The sequence below is a fragment of the Mobula birostris genome, chromosome 2 (genome assembly GCF_030028105.1).
Source record: "Mobula birostris isolate sMobBir1 chromosome 2, sMobBir1.hap1, whole genome shotgun sequence".
Classification (NCBI taxonomy): Eukaryota; Metazoa; Chordata; class Chondrichthyes; order Myliobatiformes; family Myliobatidae; genus Mobula; species Mobula birostris.
Genome location: NC_092371.1, coordinates 228,307,959 through 228,333,530, shown reverse-complemented (window position 1 = coordinate 228,333,530; position 25,572 = coordinate 228,307,959). Strand labels below are relative to the sequence as shown.

The following is a 25,572-nucleotide window of genomic DNA, read 5'->3' as shown; positions in this document are numbered from 1 at the left end:
TGTGCTTTCAGAATATAAAATCTCAACGTAATTTGACTTCATATTTTTCAGAGTTTTCCAATGAGGGATTCCTCTAACATTCCTGCTAGCCTTGCTGAATAAAGACCTTCTACATTTAAAGCTCCATTTTCTGTGGGGCACATTCAAAGTCATAGCAATACACACACAGCCATTTTGGAGGTGGAGGAGCTGTGTGGTAACTGCAAGAAAGAGTGGGGCCAAGAAGAAGAGGATTCTGAGCAATTGACAGAACAATGCAAGAAGATTAGGATGTCTCTTGTAGGCCTCAAGAGCAAGATAGAGGTTAGGGAGGACATGTCGTATGGAATATCCAAAGGATCAAGAATAACTATAGGATTTTGCTGAATGTGAACAACTAAATGGCTCTGGAATCTTCAACAATGGTAACACTTAGTCTAATCTCCCACACAATGTTCTAAACAGTGAGTTGAGTGATAAACAATGTTATTCCTTGACTAGTTTGTAAACAGCAACAGGCCCATACAGACAAATTACTTCTGCTTGATCAAATATCTGGAGTGTTGCAAACTGACACTGGTTATTATCACATTTAACCCTGACTAAAGATAATTTTCAATTATTTTATGTTGAAAATGCTGTATTATGAGATTGAATTTCAAGAACTATGTATCCAAATTTTAAAATATGTTATCATCTGCATAATAAAGAAATTATTAGTTCTTGGAACTCATTAATTAGGCAAGCTGTGTTTTTTCAGCCAAATGTGCAATTGCTGCTTTTGTAATGTGGAACAAAAATTAGCATTCCACTGCCCATTAAGTCCAAATGACAGAGGAGAAAACAGAGCAACTTTCTCTTTTCATCTCTTTCTATATCACAGTTAGTGATAACAGTTGAATTAAGAGCAAGCAGTGAATGTCAAGTGAGTTTGTTTGAATTATTTAGAATGGTGCAACCAATGTTTTAAAAAGTATTCAAATTCTTGCTGTGCAACATCTACTATTTTGTTTGTTCATCTATCTAAGGCTTACAAGCCCAATATTTAATGATGCTATTTATAAGCGGCAAGATCCTTATGTCAATCCAATTAATATTTAGTGAAAAATACGAAAAAAAATCTCATGCAGGGCTGGTCTTACAAATTAATTCTTTTTCTACATGGGAAAATTAATATCTGGATCACTCAGGATGATTTCAAATGGAAATATTTCCAATACTGGTCATCATATAAATGTTAGAGATTTCCAAGTTAAACAATGACAACTGTTGTGAGGCGGAGGAGTCAGATTTGGTTAGAAAGGTTATAAGGATGTAAATGTACCTGGATATATATTCCCGAGAGTGTACATGTCAATCACATAGCGACAGAACTGATACTGATCTGTCAGGGCAGAAGGAAGAGAACAGCAATGAAGACAATGCACAATGAACAGGATGAAACTGAAGGGAGGGGGTTGTTTGGCCTCTGTCAGCTTCAGCTGTAAAGTGCGGTGGAACAAACAACTTTGAGCACTGCCTCTACTGCCATGTGAACAAGCACTTACACATGCATTAACTTAGCCTCAGATGTGTACTTGTGTTTCATTTTCTCAAACTCAATTTTTTTCCCTTCCTTTGGGAGAGAAAGGTTTACAGAGGTTTCAATTCATATTAAAAAAAAAGGTGTGCAACCAGAATATAATTCTTCATTTGGGTTGTTCTTGGGATCAATAAAGAAGAAAAATATCTCCATCAGGAATGTGATTACAAGGCTAATTATTGGTAACGTTATGCTATTTCTGAAATTCAAGGAAATAGCTATTGTAAAAATACATAATGGCAAACTTAAAAGAATTTTTAATATAGAGAATTTGTTGTGACAGCAACCAGCATCAAATCATACATGGTTTTTACATGAACTCATTTTATTGGGATTCTGCTTCACACTATTGACAATGCTGACACACTAAGATGAGTATTTGAGAACTGTAGATGCATTCTTGGAGCAATAGGACAAGTTCATTTTTGGTGGCTAATTTTCTTATTGTTAGTTTTGATGGACATTGTCAATCATTGACAAAACATTCCCTAGTAAAGTGTTAAGTTTCTGCCAAAATCAACTGCAACTGGAAAATTTCTTCTAAGTGGAAGTTTCAGCAAGATTGAGAGCTGATTCCTAAGTTACATGTCCTGCTCTGCACTCAAATATCATTATATTATTGGAGAATTACCAGAGGCTTGCTAATTTTCACTTTTCACTCCAGAGTGTCTTTTTAGATGTTTCAAAATGCAGAATAAATGCTGGCATTGAAAAATGCATGAAGTATTATTCTGACAAAGAATCAGATACTTTCAACTATCTTGAATTTGATGAGATCAATAATGAGCTATACAAGCTGAATTAGCAGGCTATTTTGGTAGTTAGCAAGAGCATATTTTGATTGTGAAATTATTTTTCGAATTGTCAGAAAGGCTAGGATAAATTAAATGTTTATTTCTTTTTAATAGCAGTACATTTGCCCTCTGTAAAACAGCGACAATGCTTATTATTGATGTCACTGAATAGATTTCATGCTAGTTGAATAGACACGCTAGTGAAGTGTGCTGAAAGGAAATTTTCTTTTTCTTTTTGATCTTTGATGGTTGGAACTAAGAGGCTATGAACCATGTCATACTTAAGATATCTAATGAGTTATATCCAAAAATCTTTTTCATGGCGATCTCAATGAAGGGCATAGATAGACCCTATTACAAGCTGTCAGTTCACTTTGATTTTTGTGTATTTGAGTTATATAGGCGAGACTGATATTCAGTGCAAAAAAACAATTGGGAAAAAAAGCACTGTCTTTTCACAGTTAGATTAGTCCTTTCTTATGATTTTGGTATAAATATTATGAAAAGATAATTGATTTTTCTTATATCACAAAATCAAAGTAAAGCCAATAGAAACATCAAACTGTTTTTTTTTGCTTTGGACAGTTAGCATATATAAAAACTGCCTTTAAGCCCCATACTTTCTCTTTTGATGTCTCTCTGTTGCCTTACTTAGTATTTTATTGCTAGCATTTTTTTTGTAAATATTTGTCTTTTCACCTTTATCCTTTGTTTTTTGCTTCACTTCTTTGGTATCTTTCACTTTTACTTCCTTTTTGCTTGTTTTCTCAGGCTTCTGTTCACTGGGCTCCTTCTTGTCGCTCTTTTTATCTCTCTGTTCTGTTTCAGTCTTGAGTTTCTCATGTGCTTTCTTTACTTGAATCTTTGCCTTCACTTTGTCTTCTTGAGGTTTTCTTTCTAGTTTCTTGGCTTTTTCTTCCTTGTTCTCTGGCTTTGTAATCTTAAGCTGTTTCTTCACTTTTTCTTCAACTTTAGGTACTTTAACTTTTTTATCTACTGGGGAAAAAAGAACAGTTTTTTTCTTTAAGTGGCCTATCTCATTTAAGCTTCTGAGTCTTGAACAGAAAGGATTTGCAGACAACTAGGATTCAAAGTAATTTTCCAGAAATAGTGTGCATGTAAATTCGTATCTCCTAGGGTTTTACTCAGGGGACGAGGTTCTTGGGAGCTATTTAATGTCTCTTGACAATAACTCACTAAATAGTGACTCAGTCAGTGGAATGATAAAATGTTGATGCACATATTTGATTCCTAGAGCTCTTCTGATATTTTCAGTTATCTCATTTTAACTATCAGGTCAACAATGACTCTGATTAGGCACACTAACACTTGTGTCTTATTCTCCATCTGCATACTTACAGTTCAAGTCTCTGAAGGCAATTCCAAAACTAGTAATCGGATTGTGTCCAATTCCTTCATTGTAAAACCTTATCAACAACCTCCCTGTCTTCTTTCGTAAAATAATTAATATTAAATTAAGTTCATTTTTATCAGCACAATACAGGGAAAATCCAGCCCCTTGAGTGTTCTGCCATTCGATTAAATGTTGGCTGAATTACATTTACCTGCTTTTGTTCTGAATCCCTTGGTACCCATCACCAAAAATAAATCACTTGATCTCAGTCATGAACATTTTAATCAGCCCTGCATTCACAAGCTATTAAGGGAGAGAGTTCCAAATTTGTATCACATAATTACACTCCTAAACACCCATGCTCTAATTTTACAAGTGTGCCACATTGTTTTGAATTAATTTTGCCAAGCAACGCACTTCTGAAAGATATTTAATTCTCAAATGACTAAATCTGCACCATTATTATTACTATATAAAATCAGATCATTACTTATAAACATACAATTTCAATGAACATAAAGCTGAACTATTGCAACAAGGCTTATAGATCTTCCTTTTAAGTTTGAGTGATTGTGTGCTTCTGAAACCCATGTTTCCTTCCTATATTTTATGAGCAAAATTGATAGGGCAATAGGTAAATCTATGGGTGAAACTGGGACTGGTCTGTGTGTATGAAATCTTTTTAATGTAATTAATTATATGATGAAATATAGGAGTTTACCAATGTGTATGGGAGGTTAATTAGAAACTGTTACAAATATATTATATCAATGTTATAGGGTTATAGATTGTTATGGAACATTTCTGTGGCAGAACTATATAGAAAAAGCTTTATCTTATTCAACTCCAGAACTGAGCAAAACAATCAGCTGCAATGCGGATATTGGCCATATCATAGAACAGTTACAAGGTCCACTTGATGCAACCTTGGGATCTTGTGATCTGCTACCCAGGGATGCTTGCAGCTCTTGTTGACAGAAAAAAATAATGTTCTTACTTACTACCTAAACAACAGTTACCTGTAGGTACAGTGTTCATATCTCCCCATGTAGCATTTAGAGCAGGGGTTTCCAAAGCGGGATCCATAGCATAAAGAAATGTTGGGAACCCCTGATTTAGAGTTATATACAGGCAAATTATATTCTTAGAATTTGAACAAAATTATTTCATTTAAAGAATGAGTAATGATCTTCATGGGAATAAACAGATGACGTTTCAAGCCTCAACACTAAATATAGATGCTGTCTGACTTGCTGAGTTCCTTCAGCAGTTTATGAGCATTGCTCAGGGTTGCTAACATCTGCAGAATCTCTTGTGCTAATGATGTTGATGTTTTGTTTTCTCCTACACAAGGAAGCTACAAGCATGTCTTTGCCTTTTACAGGTCCTGGTCGGAGTTTACCTTTCACTGCAGCTTCTTGTTTCACTTCTTCTTTTAATTTGATCTTCTTTTCCGGTTTCATTTTTTTACTCTCTGTGTGAGTGAAAGTACAAACATTGAGGTTGAGCAAAGATGAAAAATAAACAACAGAAGCAATAATGTTGTTCAACAAAATCCTTCCTCTGCAAAAGTGTAGAATGCAATTCTTTCACAGTATTGCCTGCATCATCATGTGTTCTTATCAAACAATTCAGTCAGAGTTGTATCAAGGTTAAAGAACAAGTGCACCTCAGGGATATGTGCTTAGTCCAACGTCCTGCTCTCTACACCCATGACTGTGTGGCTAGGCACAGCTCAAATACCATCTATACATTTGCTGATGATGTAACTATTGTTGGCAGAATCTCAGATGGTGATGAGAGGGTATACAAGAGCAAGATATTTTAGCTAGTTGAGTGGTGGCATAGCAACAACCTTGCACTAAACATTAGTCAGGCCAATGAGGACTTCAGAAAGGTTAGAACTAGGGAACAGAAACCAATCCTCATAGAGTTATCAGAAGTGGAGAAAGGGAGCAATTTCCGGTTCCTGGGTGTCAATATCTCTGAGCACCTAACCTGGTTGCAACCTATCGATGCAGCTATAAGGAAGGAAAGAAGAGGCTACGCTTCTTTACGAGTTTGAGGAGATTTGGTTTGTCACCTAAAACACACAAAAACTACTATAAATGTACCCTGGAGAGCATTCTGACTGAATGCATGAGTCTCTGATATGGGAGGGCTACTGCACAGGATCAAAGTAAGTTGCAGAAAGTTATAAAATTAGTCAGCTCCATCATGGGTACTAGCTTCCATAGTACTCAAGACATAGTATTCAAGGAGGAGAGGAGAAGATGGCGGCGCGACGCAGTGCGCGCGGCCGCTCCGAAATGGTATCGTATTTGTTAAATGGGGGCCGTGCACAATCCTGATTTGATGGAGACAGACGTGAGAAGCACAGAGGAACATCTGGAGTAACTTCTGAAATGCCTACTTCGCTGCCGCTGCTACTGTGCGATCGAGAATCTCCGGAGGGGAAGGCCCCAAATCCTTGGCTTTGCCTATTGCCTGTTGCCAGGGCCGGGGTTGAAGCGCTCAGCAAAGATGGCGCTTGGTGCTTGGTGTCGGAGGGCTGGTCGGAGGCTCGAAGTTTTCGGACGGGCTCATGAGTCAGCTGTGGTCGGGTGCTTCCAGGGTGCTGCATCAGCAAGTTTGCGGCGCTGGAAGCTCATGGCATGGATAGTTTTTCTTCCTTCTACCATCTGCATGAGATGATGGTACTTTCGAGAGACTTTGAGACTTTTTTTTAACCGTGCCCACGGTCTGTTCTTCATCAAATTACAATATTGTTTGCAGTGTTGTAACTGTATGTTATAATTATAATTATGTGGTTTTTGTCAGTTTTTTTCAGTCTTGGTTTGTCTTGTGTTTCTGTGATATCATTCTGGAGGACACACTGCTCTGCGATGACACCGGTGCCAAGCTGTATCGGCCCTAGTGCCCTTCCCTTGGACAACATTGGTGTCATGGAGAGGGGAGACCTGCAGCATGGGCAACTGCTGGTCTTCCATACAACCTTGCCCAGGCCGACGCCCTGGAAACCTTCCAAGGCACAAATCCATGGTCTCATGAGACTAACGGATACCTATATTCTGGAGGAACATTGTGTCATTTCTTAATGCATGCATTACTAAACGACAATAAAAGAGGACTGCATGCCCTCATAATCTAATCTAATCTAATCTTCAAGGAGCGGTGCCCTAAGAAGAAGGTGTCCATCATGAAGGACATCCACCATCCACGTCGAACTCTCTTCTCGTTGTTACAGTCAGGGAGGAGGTACAGGAGACTGAAAGCACACTGTCAGCAACTCAGGAACAGCTTCTTCCCCTCTAAATAGACATTGAACCCACAAACACTACCTTACTACTTACTTTTATTTATTTCCATTTTTGTCTACCTGTTTTAATTTGACTATTTAATATACATATGTATATAGGAACATAGAAAAACTACAGCACAATACCGCCCTTCGGCCCACGGAGTTGTGCCGAACTTGTCCTTACCTGTAAAATTACCTAGGGTTACCCAGAGCTCTCTATTTTTCTCAGCTCCATATACCTGCCCAGGAGTCTCTTAAAAGACCCAGTCATATCCGCCTCCACCACCTTCGCCGGCAGCCCATTCCACGTGCTCACCACTCTCTGCGTAAAAAACTTACCTCTGATATCTCCTCTGTACCTACTTCCAAGCATCTTAAAACTATACCCTCTTATGCTAGCCATTTCAGCACTGGGAAAAAGCCTCTGACTATCCACACAAGCAATGCCTCTCATCATCTTATACACCTCTATCAGGTCACCTCTCATCCTCGGTCACTTGAAGGAGAAAAGGTCAAGTTCGCCCAATCTATTCTCACAAGGCACGCTTCTCAATCCAGGCAACATCCTTCTAAATCTCCACTGCACCTTTTCTATGGTTTTCACATCCTTCCTGTAGTGAGGCGACCAGAACTGAGCACAGTACTCCAAGTGGGGTCTAACCATTGTCCTATATAGCTGCAACATTACCTCTCGGCTCCTAAACTCAGTCCCAAGATTGATGAAGGCCAATGCACCGTATGCTTTCTTAACTACAGAGTCAACCTGCGCAGCAGCTTTGAGTGTCCTATGAACTCAGACCCCAAGATCCCTCTGATCCTCCACACTCCCAACAGTCTGAGCATTAATACTATATTCTGCCATCATATTTGACCAACCAAAATGGACCACCTCACACTTATCTGGGTTAAACTCCATCTGCCACTTCGCAGCCCAGTTTTGCATCCTATCAATATCCCACTGTAACCTCTGACAGCCCTCCACACTATCCACAACACCTCCAACCTTTGTGTCATCAGCAAATTTACTAACCCATCACTTCTTCATCCAAGTCATTTATAAAAATCACAAAGAGTAGGGGTCCCAGAACAGATCCCTGAGGCTCTCCACTGGTGACCGACCTCCTTGTAGAATATAACCCATCTACAACCACTCTTTGCCTTCTGTGGGCAAGCCAGTTCTGGATCCACAATGCAATTTCCCCTTGGATCCCATGCCTCCTTACTTCCTCCATAAGCCTTGCATGGGGTACCTTATCAAATATACTTATTGTGATTCAGCTTTTTCTATACTAAGCTTGAATTGCATTTTAACACTGCCACAAAGTTAATACATTTCTCCAGATATGCCATTGATTAAACCTGATTCTGATTTTGAAGTACATTGCAAATTTCTTCTTACCTAGTGGTGGAGCTGGAAAAAAAACAAAAATAGGAAAATGATTATTTTACAAATAATCAATCTGCTCCAAATATTACCGTTAATTAAAACTCAGAAATAACTTAAATTCACATGATTAATTTTTACTTTACCATTTTTATAAATAGGTGTTTTACAAGAGTAAGGATGTTAACTATGCAAACAACTTATAAAAATGACCATAAGAATTCATTCAGCCCTCTGAAATTCTGCCATTTGAACGTTGTTCTTGCGAAGGACAGCACATCATTTTGATATCAATTAATTTTATTTGTTTATAGAATATTTGTTCCCAATGTAATATCACCTATCTGCTCAGTAAACCTTTTCCCCACTTTCAACTTGCAGTAACAGTTTTCACCAATACCACCTGTTCAGTAGTTCTCACTTTCAGTTTCCAGCACAACATCTTACATAAATACTGAGTTACTATGCATAATTGTGCTGAAAAATGATGAATTATCCTGTTTGATTGCAAAAAAAAGTCCTTACATATCATGTGTAAATAAAATCCTCGGGAAGAAATAGTTGTGAATCTCCTGAGCACTATACTTTTTATATATGTCTAACAACACCTCAATTCTAACTGATTCCACAACCTATAAACTAACTTCCAAGGACACTACAGCTTGTGGTCTCATTAATTATATATTTACTAATGTATTTATTATTGTTGTTACTTTTTATTGGCACAGTTTGTCTTCCTCCGCAGATTTGTTGCTGTGTCAGTCTTTGTGTGTAGTTTTTCATTGATTCTATTGTATTTCTTTGTTCTACCGTGAATGTCTGCAAGAAAATGAACCTCAGTGCATATATGGCAACTTTGATAATAAATTTATTTTGAACCTTAATTTTTGACAGCGCTCTAAAATAATGACAGATATTATCAAATTTACATGTTTTATAAATGGCCTCACAGTACAGGCATGGAAAAGAAAATAAATATATCTCTATTCCAGCTGAGTAGCCAATCTCCACATAGGTGGTCCGTGATAAGTTGTGACATAAAAACCAAAAAGGTGGAAATACTCAGCAAGTCAAACAGCATCTGTAGAAAAGGATTTTGTATAATCCAAGACCCCTTTTTTTTAGATAAACATGGTTCTGAAGTGTAGTCACCATACATAGAACATGTTCCCATTAGTTTTGAAGAGATCTGAATTACAAATTGACTTGCCCAATTCACAATTTCCCTGTCTCTCGGAGAGGGTGCCACATTGAAATGGATTTCTTCATGCTGCATGTTCTGGTGTACAATACCAAGTTAAATTGAGAAGCAAGATCAAGAGTAAAGACAATGAATACCATTTGTTTACTGCTGAGCGTCAAGCACACCTGTTTTATTTGTTTCATGAACTGCTTATCTTTGACTGTCCAGACCAAAGGGCTCTTTAGCAAAGAGCTCCAACACATAGAATATATCTTCAGGAAAAGAGTACAGCGTCGACTTTCCAGCCTGAGACCCTTCATCAGGACTGGGATGGAAGGGAAGAAGTCAGAATAAGAAGTTTGGGAGGGCAAGAAGAAGTACAAGGTGGTAGGTGATGGGTGAAATCGGGTGAGGGGGAGAAGTGAGGTTAAGAGCTGCGAAGTTGATTGGCGAAAGGGATGAGCACCTGGAGAAGGGGGATTCTGATCAGAGAGGACAAAAGAACATGGAAGGGAGGGAATCAGGAGGAGCAGTAGAGGGAGATGATGTGAGATGGAAGCAAGAATGGGGAATGGTGATAGTTAGCTGAAGTTTGAGAAATGATGTCATGAACATTGATTTCTCCAAGATGGCATGAACATCAATTTCTCGAACTTCCAGTATTTACCCCCCCCACCTTCACCATTCCCCATTCTTGTTTTCTTCTCACACCTTCCCTTCTTACCTGCCCATCACCTCCCTCTGATGATTCTCCTCTTCCCTTTCATAGACCTCTACAGGCATATTATTCCAGGGACATAGGGTGATAGATTGTGATAGAGCATTTCTGTGGCCAAACTATAGAGAAAAATCTCATTTTATTCAAGTGCAGAACCAAGCAGAACAATCAGATGCAATGCAGATATTGGCCATATCATAGAATAGTTACAAGATCCATGTGATGCAACCTTGGAATCTTGTGGTCTAATATCTTGGGGTGCTTGCAGCTACCTGTTGGCTGAAAACAATGTTCTTGCTATTGCCTAAATAACCAGTAGGTACAGTGTTCTTATATCCGTATGTAGCATTTAGAGCAGGGACTTCCCAACCAAGCATCTGCAAATCCTTTGATTAATAGGGGTCCATGGCATTAAAAAAGGTAAGATCCTTGATATAGAGACGTATACAGGTGAGTTATATTCTTGAATTTGGAAAATATTATTTCATTTAATGTATGGGAATAAACAAATGGTGTTTCGAGCCACAGCACTAAATATAGAAGCTGCTTGACTTGCTGAGGTCCTTCAGCATTTTGTGTACATTGCTCAGGATTTCAAACATCTGCAGAATCTCTTGTGTTAATGGCGTTGATGTTTTACTTTTGCCTACATAAGGAAACTAGAAGCATTCCTTTGCCTCTGCAGGTCCTGGTTGGAGTTTACCTTTCAATTGAGCTTCTTGTTTCACTTCTTCTTTTAATTTGATCTTCTTTTCCGGTTTCATTTTTTTACTCTCTGTGTTAGTGAAAGTACAAACACTGAGGTTGAGAAAATGATGAAAAAATAATACGAAATCAATAATGTTGTTCAACAACATCCTTTCTCAAAGAAAGCCAACTCTGTTAGTAATGGTGTGCAAAAATGTCTTTGAAACATCAAAATTTGACTTAATTTCATCATGAACAGGCATTTAAAATGAATATCCAATAAAATGCCCTAGTAGAAAAGTGCAGAACACAGTTATTTTGCCTGCTCTTATTAAGCAATACCGTCAGAGTTGCATCAAGTTTGAAGAACAAGAGAAATACATTTCTTCTTACCTCGTGGTGGAGCTGAAAAAAGACAACAAAAAGGAAAATGATTATTTTACAGGTAATTAATCTACTCCAAATATTACCCTTAATTAAAACTCAGAAATAACTTAAATTCACATGACTCATTTCTACTTAACTATTTTTATAAATAGGTGCTTTACAAGAGTAAGGAGGTTAACTATGCAAACAACATATAAAAATGACCATAAGAATTCATTCAGCCCTCTGAAATTCTGCCATTTGAACGTTTTTCTTGCGAAGGACAGCACTTCATTTGGATTTCAATAGATTTTATTTAATCTGTTTATAAAATGAAATGATTTTGTCTGATCACATACTTTGCCAGAATGTTTAGCTGAATGGCAGTGAACCAGAATATCTGTTCCCAATATAAGATCACCTATCTGCTCAAGTAACCCTTTTTGCCACATTCAATTTGCAGGAACAGTTTTCACCAATACCACCGCATTCAGCCCCCAGCACATCATCTGACATGAATGCTGTGCATAATGGTGCTGAAGACTGGTGAATTATCCTGTTTGTTTGCAAAAGAAATCTTTACATATCATGTGTAAATAAAAAACTCTGGAAAAGATAGTTATGAAATTCCTGAGCACCATCATTTGTATACATGTTTAACATCAGCACAACTCTAAACTGATTCCACAACCTACAGACTAACTTCAAGGACACTACAAATCATGTTCTCATTATTTATTTGTTTGTTTATTTATTATTAATATTTTTATCTGCACAGTTTGTCTTCTTTTGAACATTGGCAGTTTGTCTTTTTGTGTAGTATTTCATTGATTCTACAGTATTTCTTTGTTTTACTGTGAATGCCTGCAAGAATATGAATCTCACAGTAATATATGGTGACATATACATATCTTGATAATAAATTTACTTTGAACTTTGATTTTGACTCAATGCTGTAAAATGATGTTGGACAATATCACATTTACGTATTTTATAACCAGCCTCAATGTAACCTCAGGATAGGCATTGAAAAGAAAATAAATATATCTCTATTCCAGGTAACTGGCCAATCTCCACTCAAGTGATCCGTGACAAGTTGTAACATAAAAACCGGAAATGGTGGAAATACTCAGCAAGTCAAGCAGCATCTGCAGAAAATGATTTAGTAATGTCTGACACGTTTTTTTCAGACAAACATTGAAAAGGAGGAGGGGTGGTTATTACCAGAAGTTCAAGGAATAATGGCATATACATTGATTTCTCGAAGATGGCATGAACATTGATTTCTCAAACTGCTGGTATTTACCTCCCTCCTCTCCTTCACCATTCCCCATTCTGGTTTCCCTCCCACACCTTCTCTTCTGACCTGCCCATCACCTCCCTCTGGTGCTCCTATCCCTTCCATTTCTTCCATGGTCTTTTGTCCTCTCTGATTAGATTCCCCTTTCTCCAGCCATTGATCTCTTTCACCAATCAACTTTCTAGCTCTTTACTTCACCCCTCCCCCTCTTGTGGATTTTCCTATCACCTGCAACCTTCTGTATCTTCTACTCCTCCCCCCACCTTCTTATTCTCACACCCCCCCACTTCCTTACCAGTCCTGATGAAGGATCTCGGCCGAAATGTCGACTGTGTGGGATGTTAATCAGAAACTTCCACAGACATATTATACCAAGGACATAGGGTGAAAGATTGTGATAGGTTTTTGTGGCCAAATTATTTCGAAAAAGCTCATTTTATTCAACTCCAGAACTGAGCAGAGCAATCAGCTGCAATGCTGAAATTGGCCATATGGTAAAGTTGTTACAAGGTCCATTTGATGCAATCTTGGAATCTAGTGATCTACTGTCTAGGGATGATTGCAGCTCTTCATTGGCAGAATAAAAGAATAATGCCTACTGCCTAACAACAGCTGCCTGTAGGTATAGTGTCCATATACACGCATGTAGCATTTACAGCAAGGGTTCCCAACCTGGGGTCTGCAAGCATTTTGCTTAATAGAGGTTCCTGGCATAAAAAAACGTTTGGAACCCCCTGATTTGGAGATATATACAGGCTAGTTATATTCTTAGAATTTGAATTAAATTATTCCATTTGAAGAGTGAATAATGATCTCGATGGGAATAAACGATGACGTTTCAAGCCTCAACACTAAAGACAGATGCTGCCTGACTTACTGAGTTCCTTCAGCATTTTGTGAGCGTTGCTCAGGATTTCTAATATCTGCAGAATCTCTTGTGTTAATGATGTTGATGTTTTGTTTTCGTCTACACATGGAAGCTAAAAACATTTCTTTGCCTCTGCAGGTGCTGGTTGGAGTTTACCTTTCAATTGAGCTTTTTGTTTCACTCCTTCTTTTACCTTGATCTTCTTTTCTGGTTTGGTTTTTTTACTCTCTGTGTGAGTGAAAGTACAAACACTGAGGTTGAGAAAAGATGAAAAAATAAACAACGAAAGCAATAATGTTGTTGAACAACATCCTTTCTCAAGGAAAACCAACTCTGTTAATAATCGTACCCAAAACTATCTTTGTAACATCAAAATCTGGTTTATTTTCATCATGAATAGTAAACAGGCATTTAAAATAGATATCCAATAAAATGTTTTGGTAAAAAAGTGCAGAATACAATTCCTTTACCTTATTGCCTGTATCATTACATGCTCTTATCAAGCAACACTGTCAGAGTTGCATCAAGTTTAAAGAACAAGAAAAATACATTGGAAGTTTCTTCTTACCTAGTGGTGGAGCTGAAGAAAAAGACAAAAACAAGGAAAATTATTATTTTACAAATAATTAATCTACTCCAAATATTATCCTTAATTAAAATTCAGAAATAACTTAAATTCACATGACTAGTCTCTACTTAACTATTTTTATAAATAGGTGTGTTACAAGAGCAAAGATTATAACTATGCAAACAATATATAAAAATGACCGTAAGGATTCAGTCAGCCCTCTGAAATTCTGCCATTTGAACGTTGTTCTTGTGAAGGACAGCACCTCATTTTTATTTCAATAGATTTTGAAATCTGCTTATAAAATGAAATCATATTGTCTGATCCCATGCGATACCAGAATGTTCAGCTGAAGAGCAGTGAACCAGACTTTCTCTTCCCAGTAACCTAACTGCTCAGTAACTCCTTCCCCACATTCAATTTACAGGAACAGTTTCACCAATACCATCTGTTTAGTAGTTCCCTCTTTCAGCCCCCAAGACCAATATCTGACATAAACAGTGAGCTACAGTGCATAATTGTGCTGAAAACTGGTGAACTATCCTGCTTATTTGCAAAACAGGCCTTGTATATCATGTGCAAAATAAAAACTTCTGGAAAAGATTGTTATGAATTCCCTGAGCACAATAGTCTTTACATATGTTTCACATCAGCACAACTGTGAACTGATTCCACAACCTGTAGACCAACATTCAAGGACAACTCATGTTCTCAATATTAATTTTTTTTTAAATCTGCACAGCTTGTCTTATTTTGCACTTTGGTGTTTGTCAATCTTTGTGTGTCATTTTTCATTGACTCTATTGTATTTCTTTGCTCTACTGTGAATGCCAGCAATAAAATGCATCTCAAGGTAATATATGGTGACATAAAAATTTACTTTGATGTTTGATATTGAAAAATTGCTGTAAAATTATCTCAGACAATATCACATTTACATCATTTATAACCAGCCCCAATGTAACCTCAGGCATGGAAAAGAAAATAAATATATCTCTATTCCAGGTAGCTGGCCTATCTACAATCAGGTGATCAGTGACAAGTTGTGACATAACAACCGAAAAGGTGGAAATACTCAGCAAGTCAAGCAGCATCTACAGAAAAGGATTTAGGATCATCTAAGACCCTTTTTACAGAACGTAGAATAGTACAGCACAGTACAGGCCCTTCGACCCACAATGTTGTGCCGACCCTCAAACCCTGCCTCCCATATAACCCCCCACCTTAAATTCCTCCATATACCTGTCTAGTAGTCTCTTAAACTTCACGAGTGTATCTGCCTCCACCACTGACTCAGGCAGTGCATTCCACGCACCAACCACTCTCTGAGTAAAAATCCTTCCTCTAATATCCCCCTTGAACTTCCCACCCCTTACCTTAAAGCCATGTCCTCTTGTATTGAGCAGTGGTGCCCTGGGGAAGAGGCACTGGCTATCCACTCTATCTATTCCTCTTATTATCTTGTACACCTCTATCATGTCTCCTCTCATTCTCCTTCTCTCCAAAGAGTAAAGCCCTAGCTCCCTTAATCTTTGATCATAATGCATACTTTCTAAACCAGGCAGCATCCTGCTAAATCTCCTTTGTACCCTTTCCAATGCTTCCATATCCTTCCTATAGTGAGGCGACCAGAACTGGACACAGTACTCCAATTGTGGCCTAACCAGAGTTTTATAGAGCTGCATCATTACGTCGCGACTCTTAAACTCTATCCCTTGACTTATGAAAGCTAATATCCCATAAGATTTCTTAACTACCCTATCTACCTGTGAGGCAACTTTCAGGGATCTGTGGACATTTACCCCGAGATCCCTCTGCTCCTCCACACTATCAAGTATCCTGCCATTTACTTTGTACTCTGCCTTGGAATTTGTCCTTCCAAAGTGTACAACCTCACACTTCTCTGGGTTGAACTCCATCTGCCACTTCTCAGCCCACTTCTGCATCCTCTCAATGTCTCCCTGCAATCTTTGACAATCCTCTACACTATCTACAACACCACCAACCTTTGTGTCATCTGCAAACTTGCCAACCCACCCTTCTATCCCCACAGTCAGGTCGTTAATAAAAATCACAAAAAGTAGAGATCCCAGAGCAGATCCTTGTGGGACACCACTAGTCACAATCCTCCAATCTGAATGTACTCCCTCCACCACGACCCTCTGGCTTCTGCAGGCAAACTTGAATCCACCTGGCCAAACTTCCCTGGATCCCATGCCTTCTGACTTTCTGAATAAGCCTACCGTGGCTTATTCCATTTGTAGATAAACGTGGTTCTGAAGTGTATTCACCATACATGGAACATGTTCCCATTAGTTTTGAAGAGATCTGAACTACATATTGACTTGCCCAATTCACAATTTCCCTGTCTCTCGGAGAGGGTATCACATTGAAAGGGATTTCTTCATGCTGCATGTTCTGGTGCACAATACCAAGTTAAACTGGGAAGCAAAAGCAAGAGTAAAAACAATGAATACCATTTGTTTACTGCTGAGTGCCAAACACACCTGTTTTATTTGTTTCATGCACTGCTTATCTTTGACTATCCAGTCCAAAGAGCTCTTTAGCAAAGAGCTCCAACACATTTAACATGCCATCTTGAGAAGAATAAACAGTTGGCATTTCAGGCCAAGACCCTTTATCAGGACTGGAAAGGAAGGGGAAAAGTCAAAATAACGAAGTGGGTGAGAGGGCGGAATAAGTGGCAGGTAATAGGTGAAACCAGGAGTGGGGTAGGGGTGATATAAGAACATAAGAAATAGGAGCAGGAGTAGGCCATCCAGCCCATCGAGCCTGATCCATCATTCAATAAGATCGTGGCTGATCTGTCCGTGAACTCAGCTCCATCTACTTGCCTTTTCCCCATAACCCTTAATTCCCCTATTATGTAAAAATCAATTGAACTGCATCTTAAATATATTGTGTGAAGAAGCCTCAACTGCTTCCCTGGGCAGAGAATTCCACAGATTCACCACTCTCTGGGAAAAACCCATCCTAAATTTTCTCCCCTGAATCTTGAGGCAATGTCCCCTAGCTCTAGTCTCACCTACCAATGGAAACAACTTTCCTACTTCTATCTTATCTATCCCTTTCAAATTTTGTATGTTTCTATAAGATCCCCTTTTATTCTTCTGAATTCCAGAGAGTATCCTTCCAGGCGACTCAATCTCTCCTCGTAGGTTAACCCCTTCATCTTTGGAATCAAACTGGTGAACCTCCCCTGTACTGCCTCCAAAGCCAGTATATCCTTCCTTAAGTATGGAGACCAGAACTGCACACAGTACTCCAGGTGTGGCCTCACCAGTACCCTGTACAGTTGCAGCATGACCTCCCTGCTTTTGAATTCAATCCCTCTAGCAATGAAGGCTAACATTCCGTTTGCCTTCTTAATAACCTGTTGTACCTGCAAGCCAACTTTTTGAGGTTCATGCACAAGCACTCCCAAGTCCCTCTGCACAACAGCCTGCTGCAATCTTTCACTATTTAAATAATAATCTGCTCTTCTATTATTCCTTCCAAAGTGAATGACCTCGCATTTGCCAACGTTGTATTCCATCTGCCAGATCTTGGCCTGCTCACTTAACCTATCTATATCCCTCTGCAGACTCTCCACATCCTCTGTACAATTTGCTTTTCTACTCAGTTTAGTGTCATCAGCAAATTTTGCTACATTACACTCAGTCCCCTCTTCCAAATCATCAATGTAAATGGTAAACAGCTGCGGGCCCAGCACCACCACCGACTGCCAACACCCATTTATACCAACTCTCTGCCTTCTATTGGTTAACCAAACCAATTCTATTGGTTATCCATGCCAATACACTTCCTCCGACTCCATGCATCAGTATCTTATTTATAAGTCTCTTGTGTGCCACCTTATTGAACGCCTTCTGGAAATCCAAGTATACAACATCCACCTGTTCCCCTCTATCCACTGCACTCATTATGTCCTTAAAGAACTCCAGTAAGTTTGTCAAACAGGAACTGCCCTTTCTGAATCCATGCTGAGTCTGTCTAATGGAAGCACTCCTTTCTAGATGTTTTGCTATTTCTTCCTTAATGGCAGCTTCAAGTGTAAAGAGCTGGGAAGTTGTTTGGTGAATGAGATTGACTGGAGAAGGAGGAATCTGATCAGAGAGGGTAGAAGACTATGGAAGATAGGGAGTGCCAAATATAGCTGTATTATTTATTTCATGCACTGTTTATATTTGACTGCCTAGACCAAAGATTTCTTTACAAAAGAGCTCCAACATATATGCCATACAATCTTCTGTTCTGTAAATGCCTGAGGTTGTACAGCCTCAGGCTTTTCAAAGTTTACTTCCTGGATAAAATATGAATGATTTCAGTTTCCTCAGATTGCCTGTCAATGAAAAGAAATTGTTCCTCTGTTACTCAGTAATGTCTTTATTTTGTGGTTTCTTTGCTGATATTATGAAAGTAAATTTCCTTGACAAGTTTTCTACGTTGGCATTGAAATCCTTGGACGCTACTGATCTGTAACAAATTTCTTTTATTGTTATTAGTAAGCTTTTGACCTATATATGACTTTCACAGTAAAAGTGCATCACTTTTGGCCATTAAGATTTTATCTTTTGACCCACAACATCAGTTATTCTTTTTTTTTTGAAGAAGTACATGATGATTTCTGCATCTCTCACAACATAAACTGTTCACAAGAGTATCTATAGAGTATCAGGCATCATCTTTGGAAAGGAATAAGCAGTCGATGGTTTGGTCCAAGATCTCTTTGCTTCTCTGCTTCTTCATCTCAGATTTAGATTTATTTATTACATACAGTACTGTGTAAAAGTCTATGGTACATGTAAAAAAATCGGTAAAGCACCTCATTGGCCACAGCTCTTCTGTGTCAGGAGACACGGCCATTAGTATATAATCCCTGTGTCTGCACCATTCTAATGACGGACTAGAATTATTCGGCTGTTAACTGTCAGATTATATTTCTTCCGTCTGATATGTCACCTTCTGTTTGAACATCCAAAATGAAGGATTTAATATTGGCCTTCTTATCATAGTTAAAAAAATTTTGCAATTCTGAATGATCTAGTTTGACAAAGTATTTCTAAACTCCCATAATGCTGCAGTGAACCAGAATTACACATTTTACAGTGTGTCTGAAAGATGTATTTGCATCATAATTAATTTTCCAGTTGCTGAAAGGTTTTTTTCTATGTATCGCCCCTTTGAAATTTTGTGCCTCTATTCATTTTTAAAATAGCTCTTTAATGAGAGTGAGATTGCAGATGAAAATTCAAACCACATATCAGCTCTAATTGGCCTATCTCAATAGCAGATCGTAGTGTTTGCAAATTCTCACTTGGCACTTTCTTTGCTTTAGTGATATGCCATCTTTTCCAAACACTGAATCATAAAAGCCAAGCTTCTTTTTCACCAAGACTCTATCAAGTAATAAAGATTTGGTAGAAATTGTCTTCGGTTATCTTCATTAAATATGCAACGTGAAAGTGACTGCACATTGTATCCAGCTTTTGAAGTTCGGCAGACTCTGCCGCATCTATAGCACAGTGGATCTCACTTTGACACAGAAAAAAGGCCAGCAATATCATAAAGTATTTCATCCACCTTGCTCAAGGACTGTTAGTCCCACTCCCATCAGAGAGGAGTCTACGTAACCTCCACGCCAGAAACACCAGACTCAAAGACAGTTACTTTCCTCAACCATTAAGGCTGATTAACACCTCCATCCACTAAGCCATCCCAACCACCACTGCTTATCGTTTCCTGTCAGAGTCACCTTACGTTCAGGCACTCCTGTGCTTAGCATCACTTTTTAGACATACAATCATTCTATGTATAGTAGCTACGTTATATAAGTTATATTTATTATGTATTTTTTATTGTTGTGTTCTTTATCTTATTGTGTTTTTTTGTGCTGCATCAGATTTGGAGTAATGATTATTTCATTCTACTTTACACTTGTGTGCTGGAAATGACATTAAACACTCTTGAATCTTGAAGTGCCCATCATTCTCAACATTTACCTCAACAGAACTCTGCTTCATCAAATTTAAATTTTGATTTATGCTACTGAGATACCCTTGACTCTGATCTGACTCACAGCATTCTAAGGTAATCACCTACTTTGAGATGTGAAGAGAAGTTCTAGCTAGTTCAAAGTCTGAAGAATGACAAACAAGCATTAAAAATTAATTCATATGAACTCACTAAAGGCAAAGAAGTGCTCACATTTCATCCCATCTGCTATGCTATTTATATAATGTAATTTTTATTTTTATTTCCTCTTAGATCATTAAACATCTTGTGTCTTCCAAACCATGGAAACCTCCGATTACACAATCTATGCTGCACCCTGGGGCAATCCCATTTCCTCCCAATGCTTTCAGATATTTTGGATAATTCAGCAACTTTGAAGAGCATTGTACAGTAGAACTCACAATCATATGAAAATATTAGCACCTTATCTTCTTGACATTAAACTGCATGTGACATAGACCCTCTTCAACAAGTTATTCAGGTCCTTAACCTAAACCCTTGCTTAAGCCCCTTACCAAATATATAGGCTTTTGAGGCTATCTGGCTCTCCTCCGGCATAAACCCATGAGATTTCTTGAAGTTAGTTAAGCCTGAAATTTCTGACTTGATCATCCACTTTAGGAGGCATAATGATCTGCACACTTACACTGATGAAGCATGATCCCAGTCTGCAATCTATTGATAACATTTGAATATAATGCATTACTTCATGGGTACTTATGTTGTCCACACAAGGAGAGAGAGCAGCTGGCATTAAGACAGATAGCCTTAATTTGGCAGCAATCTCACTATGACTTATTGCAGATGGCAAAAATGATATAATTGCACTGAAGGACAGTTCAAATACAGTAATTTATCTTAATCTCTCTCCTTTATTCATTATGATAGATTGTTGATAAAGTCTGAGTATAAAAGATGCATGACCAATAGATGTAATACACAAAAAATGATGAACATCATTCCATGTTTCCATAACAACCAATCTTGTTCTTTATTACACGACAATCAAGTTTATTAAAAAGCCCAATGAACTTGGCAATGTCTTTATGTAAAGTAACTACTCTCATTATGACAAATAGGCCTCCTATCTGCTCCTTGTTTCAACACATGCTGATTTCATCTTGATTTATTAATGTAAAATATCACAAATGCCATTAATTATTATTCCTTTTATTGAAAATGATGAAACCAAAATTGCTGATTTTTTTCATAATAACTTTCTCTTATTTCTCAAATCAGTCTGTACTGAAAACAATGTCCTTTAGAGTCAACAATGCCATTTTGGTAATTAGTATAAAACCTTTGGTTTTAGCTAAAGGCAATTAAATTTTAGGACATTAGTTACAGTCTGTTCCAAAGCATAATTTTCATGTCCCGTTTATTTTCTCCAACAAATGGTCCAGCACAGACTAGATAGGCCAAAGGGCCTATTTCTATCTTGTACATTTCCATGACTCTATGACCTTTGGGTAGCAATATCTCTCCTCCACTCATCAGTGCCAGCTACTTTATTCTGAGCTCCACAGTCAAGTCAACATAACCATGTTTTCAAATGATCATTAGACAATTGCTGAGACAAATAAGATCATTTTGCCTCGAGTTGCCCATCATGATTCAATGTTAATGTGCAGAGCTCAGCTTCAGCTCAATGTGCTTTGTCACTCACACTCTCGGCCATTTGGCAAGATCCCCAAATTTACCAGATCTGGATCGCCGCAGTCAATCATGCTGGCCGAGAGAGTTTTGAGTGATGCATGGGCCTCAAACCATGTGATCAAATCACCGCTGTAGGTCAGAACGAGCTCAGCTCACAAAACTCCTCTGGAAATCTTTGAAAGGTAGTGAGTTCTGGCCTCCAGCTTTACTCTCTGTCAAGGCTGTCAAGTTAATATTTTCAAGGCATATGAATGGCTCTCCCATGTCAAAATGGAAAGAACCACAAAAAGTAGTGGAGACAGCCCAGTTCATCACAGGTAAAACCCTCCCCACCATTAAGTACACTTACTAGGGGCACCGTCATCAGGAAGCAGAATCAATCATCAGGGACACCCTCCCCACCTCCATCCAGGTCATGTGCTCTTCTTACTGATGCAGTCAGGAAGAATGTACAGGAGCATATGGGCTTACACTACCAGGTTCCTCAAGCTTCAGGCTCCTTAACCAGAGAGGGTAACTTCAATCACGTCAGCACTGAACTGATTCTACAAAATATGGACTCACTTTTAAGGACTCTGCAGCTCGTGTTCTCGATATTTATTGTTTATTTATTTGTTATAATGGGGTCTATAACTAACCCACTACTTCCTTGGAATTGTGTCTTAACGGAAAGTAATTGTAGCTATTGAAAGCCAAACACGTGTAAGCTCGCTTCATGAAATATAGTAGCTTATTAATAATTTCAAAGAACAAGGACACTGTCAAAACAGGGCTTTAAAACTCAGAGAAAGATGTTGAATTCTAATAATTGATTATTTGTCATAAGACAGATGAATATTTGACATCATGTCAATCGGAAGGCTGAGGATAGGTATTGAAATTTCACTCCTTTTTTCTGAAAGTGAAGAGTTTTAATTCACAGACTTCTATCCAATTTTTCAACAACATGACTGTTCTACATGAGGCAATTGAACACAAGGAATCGACAGGACATTCATCCTTCATGCTCCTGCCTTCCCTCCTTTATACATAAAGGCTTGGCCTCCACAGACACACCGATATCCTACGTATTCTCTGGCTAAAGAAATTCCTCCTCATCTCCGTTCTAAAACGATGCTCCTCTTTTCTGAGGCTGTGTCCTCACCACCATAGGAAACATCCTTGCCACATCCACGCTATCAAGGCCTCTCACCATTCAATGAGGTCACCCCTCATTCTTCTAAATTCTGGAGAATACCGGCCCAGAGCCATTAAATGCTCCGCATATGACAAGTCATTCAATCCTGGAATCATTTTTGTGAACTTCCTTCGAACCCTTTCCAGTTCCATTACATCCTTTCTAAGATAAGGGGCACAAAACTGCTCACAATACTCCAAGCGAAGCCTCACCGGTGCTTTATAAAGCTGCAACATTACATTGTTGTTTTCATATTCTAGTTCTCTTGAAATGCATGCTAACATCGCATTTGCCTTCCTCGCCAATCATCTTTCCTTTTAGTTTGGGAAGGCAACCAACATGGTCAGCACAGACGATTTGGGTCGAAGGGCTTGACTCCATGCTGTATAACTTTATGAGAATCTCTCCAATCTGTCAGTCCGGCAAAGTCTGAGTGAGGACACTTCCCTTCTTATCTCAGTCTTCTAAATTTTCAGAAAAAAGTGTTTATTCATCTAATAGTTCACAGAGCCTCCCTTTGTTCTGCAATATTTCTCATCTAAAGTTGTTACAACACTTGGCACCAAACTAATCACAAGCAAGCTGAAAAGAGGTGACTACATTGCAGGAGTGATTATTGTTATCAGACTGAAAATGCTTGTACCACGTAGGTTGCATCTGCTCTACTGTCTCCATAAACTGGATGGAAGGACAATAGATATGTTGTTATCTCAGTGGATGAATTTTGACTGGTCCACTTCACACAATCCAAAGCACTGACATCTATCATTTTCTTGCAATTGCTCTGATTCATACGTTCTTATTATCCTCACTGAATAACATTCTTTTTCAATTTCTCTGGTCTTCAAAGTTCAAATCTTCTTTTTTAGGCTTAAATCTCTTCATGCCCCAAATTACCTCTGTTACCTCTTCCATTCTGATCCAGCTCTCATTCTATCATTTTCAGCTGCAAATCCAATCCTGTAAGCCCTGTTCAATTCCTAACTTTTCTGCCTCTCCTTTTATTTAGTTAAGTCTCTGGAACCAGTTCAATCATTCCCTCAGATCCACTTTTGTTCTTTGAAAAGGCTGGAATAGAACAAAGAACAAAGAATAGTCAAAGAACACTGAGGCTATCTACAAGAAGGGTCAGAGCCGTCTCTATTTCCTGAGGAGACTGAGGTCCTTTAACATCTGCTAGACGATGCTAAGGATGTTCTACGAGTCTGTGGTGGCCAGTGCGATCATGTTTGCTGTTGTGCGCTGGGGCAGCAGGCTGAGGGTAGCAGACACCAACTGAATCAACAAACTCATTCGTAAGGCCAGTGATGTTGTGGGGATGGAACTGGACTCTCTCACGGTGGTGTCTGAAAAGAGGATGCTGTCTAAGTTGCATGCCATCTTGGTCAATGTCTCCCATCCACTACATAATGGACTGGGTGGGCACAGGAGTACATTCAGCCAGAGACTCATTCCACCGAGATGCAGCACAGAGCGTCATAGGAAGTCATTCCTGCCTGTGGCCATCAAACTTTACAACTCCTCCCTTGGAGGGTCAAACACCCTGAGCCAATAGGCTGGTCCTGGACTTATTTCATAATTTCCTGGCATAAATTACAATAACTATTTAACTATTTATGGTTCTATTACTATTTATTATTTATGGTGCAACTGTAACGAAAACCAATTTCGCCCGGGATCAATAAAGTGTGACTATGACTATGAATAAGACTACTAGACAAGGTAACAGAATAGGACATGACTCGTCGAGTCTGCTCTGCCATGGCTGATCCAATTTCCCTCTCAGTCGCAATCTCCTGCCTTCTCCCCCACATCCCTTCATGCCCTGACTATTCAAGAATCCACCTGCCTTAAATATATCCCATGACTTGGCCTCCACAGTCCCTGTGGCAATGAATCCCATGGATTCGCCACTCTTTGTCCAAAGAAATTCCTTCTCATCTTCATTCTAAATGGATGTCCCTTGATTCTGAGGCTGTGTCCTCCAGTTCTAAACAATCTCACCATCGGAAACATCTTCTCCACATCCAAACTTTTGAAGTCTTTCAACATTCGATAGGTTTCAAGGGGGTCACCCCTCATTTTTCTGAATAAATATCAGATCAAACTTGCTCTCGCCATCATCTGTTCATAAGTTTCCACTGTGTAAGGAGATTGGAGTGAAACACTCAATATTAACTTAGGGCCAGGAACATGATTAATTTAAGCAACACACACAAAATGCCGGAGAAACTCAGCAGGTCAGGCAGCAACTGTGAAAATGAAAAGGCTGTCAACATTTCAAACTGAGACCCTTCTTCAGGACTGGAAAGGAAGGAGGAATATGCTGGGATAAAAAGGTGGGGAGAAGAGAAAGAGGCTAGCTAGAAGGTGATAGGTCAAGCCAGGTGGGTGGGAAAGGTAAAATGCTGAAGAAGACGAATCTGATAGCAGAGGAGAGCGGACCATAGGAGAAAGGGAAGCAGAAGGGGACCCAAGGGGAGGTGAAAGGCAGGTCAGAAGAAGTAAGAAGCCAGAGTGGGAAATAATAGAAGAGGGGAGGGTATTCTTTACCAGAAGGAGAAATTGATATTCATGCCGTCAGGTTGGATGCTACGCAGACAGAATATTTGGTGTTGC

The 25,572-nt window shown here is 38.8% G+C and overlaps 1 protein-coding gene across 1 annotated transcript in view; it reads right to left on the bottom strand.

The window, feature by feature from the left end:
• The window catches only part of trdn (triadin), a 559,007-nt gene that overhangs the window by 403,811 nt on the left and 129,624 nt on the right, over positions 1-25,572 (bottom strand). Inside the window, exons 9-16 of the mRNA XM_072251580.1 lie at positions 14,085-14,096; positions 13,673-13,744; positions 11,376-11,387; positions 10,999-11,070; positions 8,410-8,421; positions 5,112-5,183; positions 3,055-3,351; positions 1,304-1,363 (exon numbers count right to left, since the gene is read on the bottom strand). Of these exons, the coding sequence (XP_072107681.1) occupies positions 1,304-1,363; positions 3,055-3,351; positions 5,112-5,183; positions 8,410-8,421; positions 10,999-11,070; positions 11,376-11,387; positions 13,673-13,744; positions 14,085-14,096 (609 nt within the window). The remainder of the gene's footprint in view (positions 1-1,303; positions 1,364-3,054; positions 3,352-5,111; positions 5,184-8,409; positions 8,422-10,998; positions 11,071-11,375; positions 11,388-13,672; positions 13,745-14,084; positions 14,097-25,572) is intronic.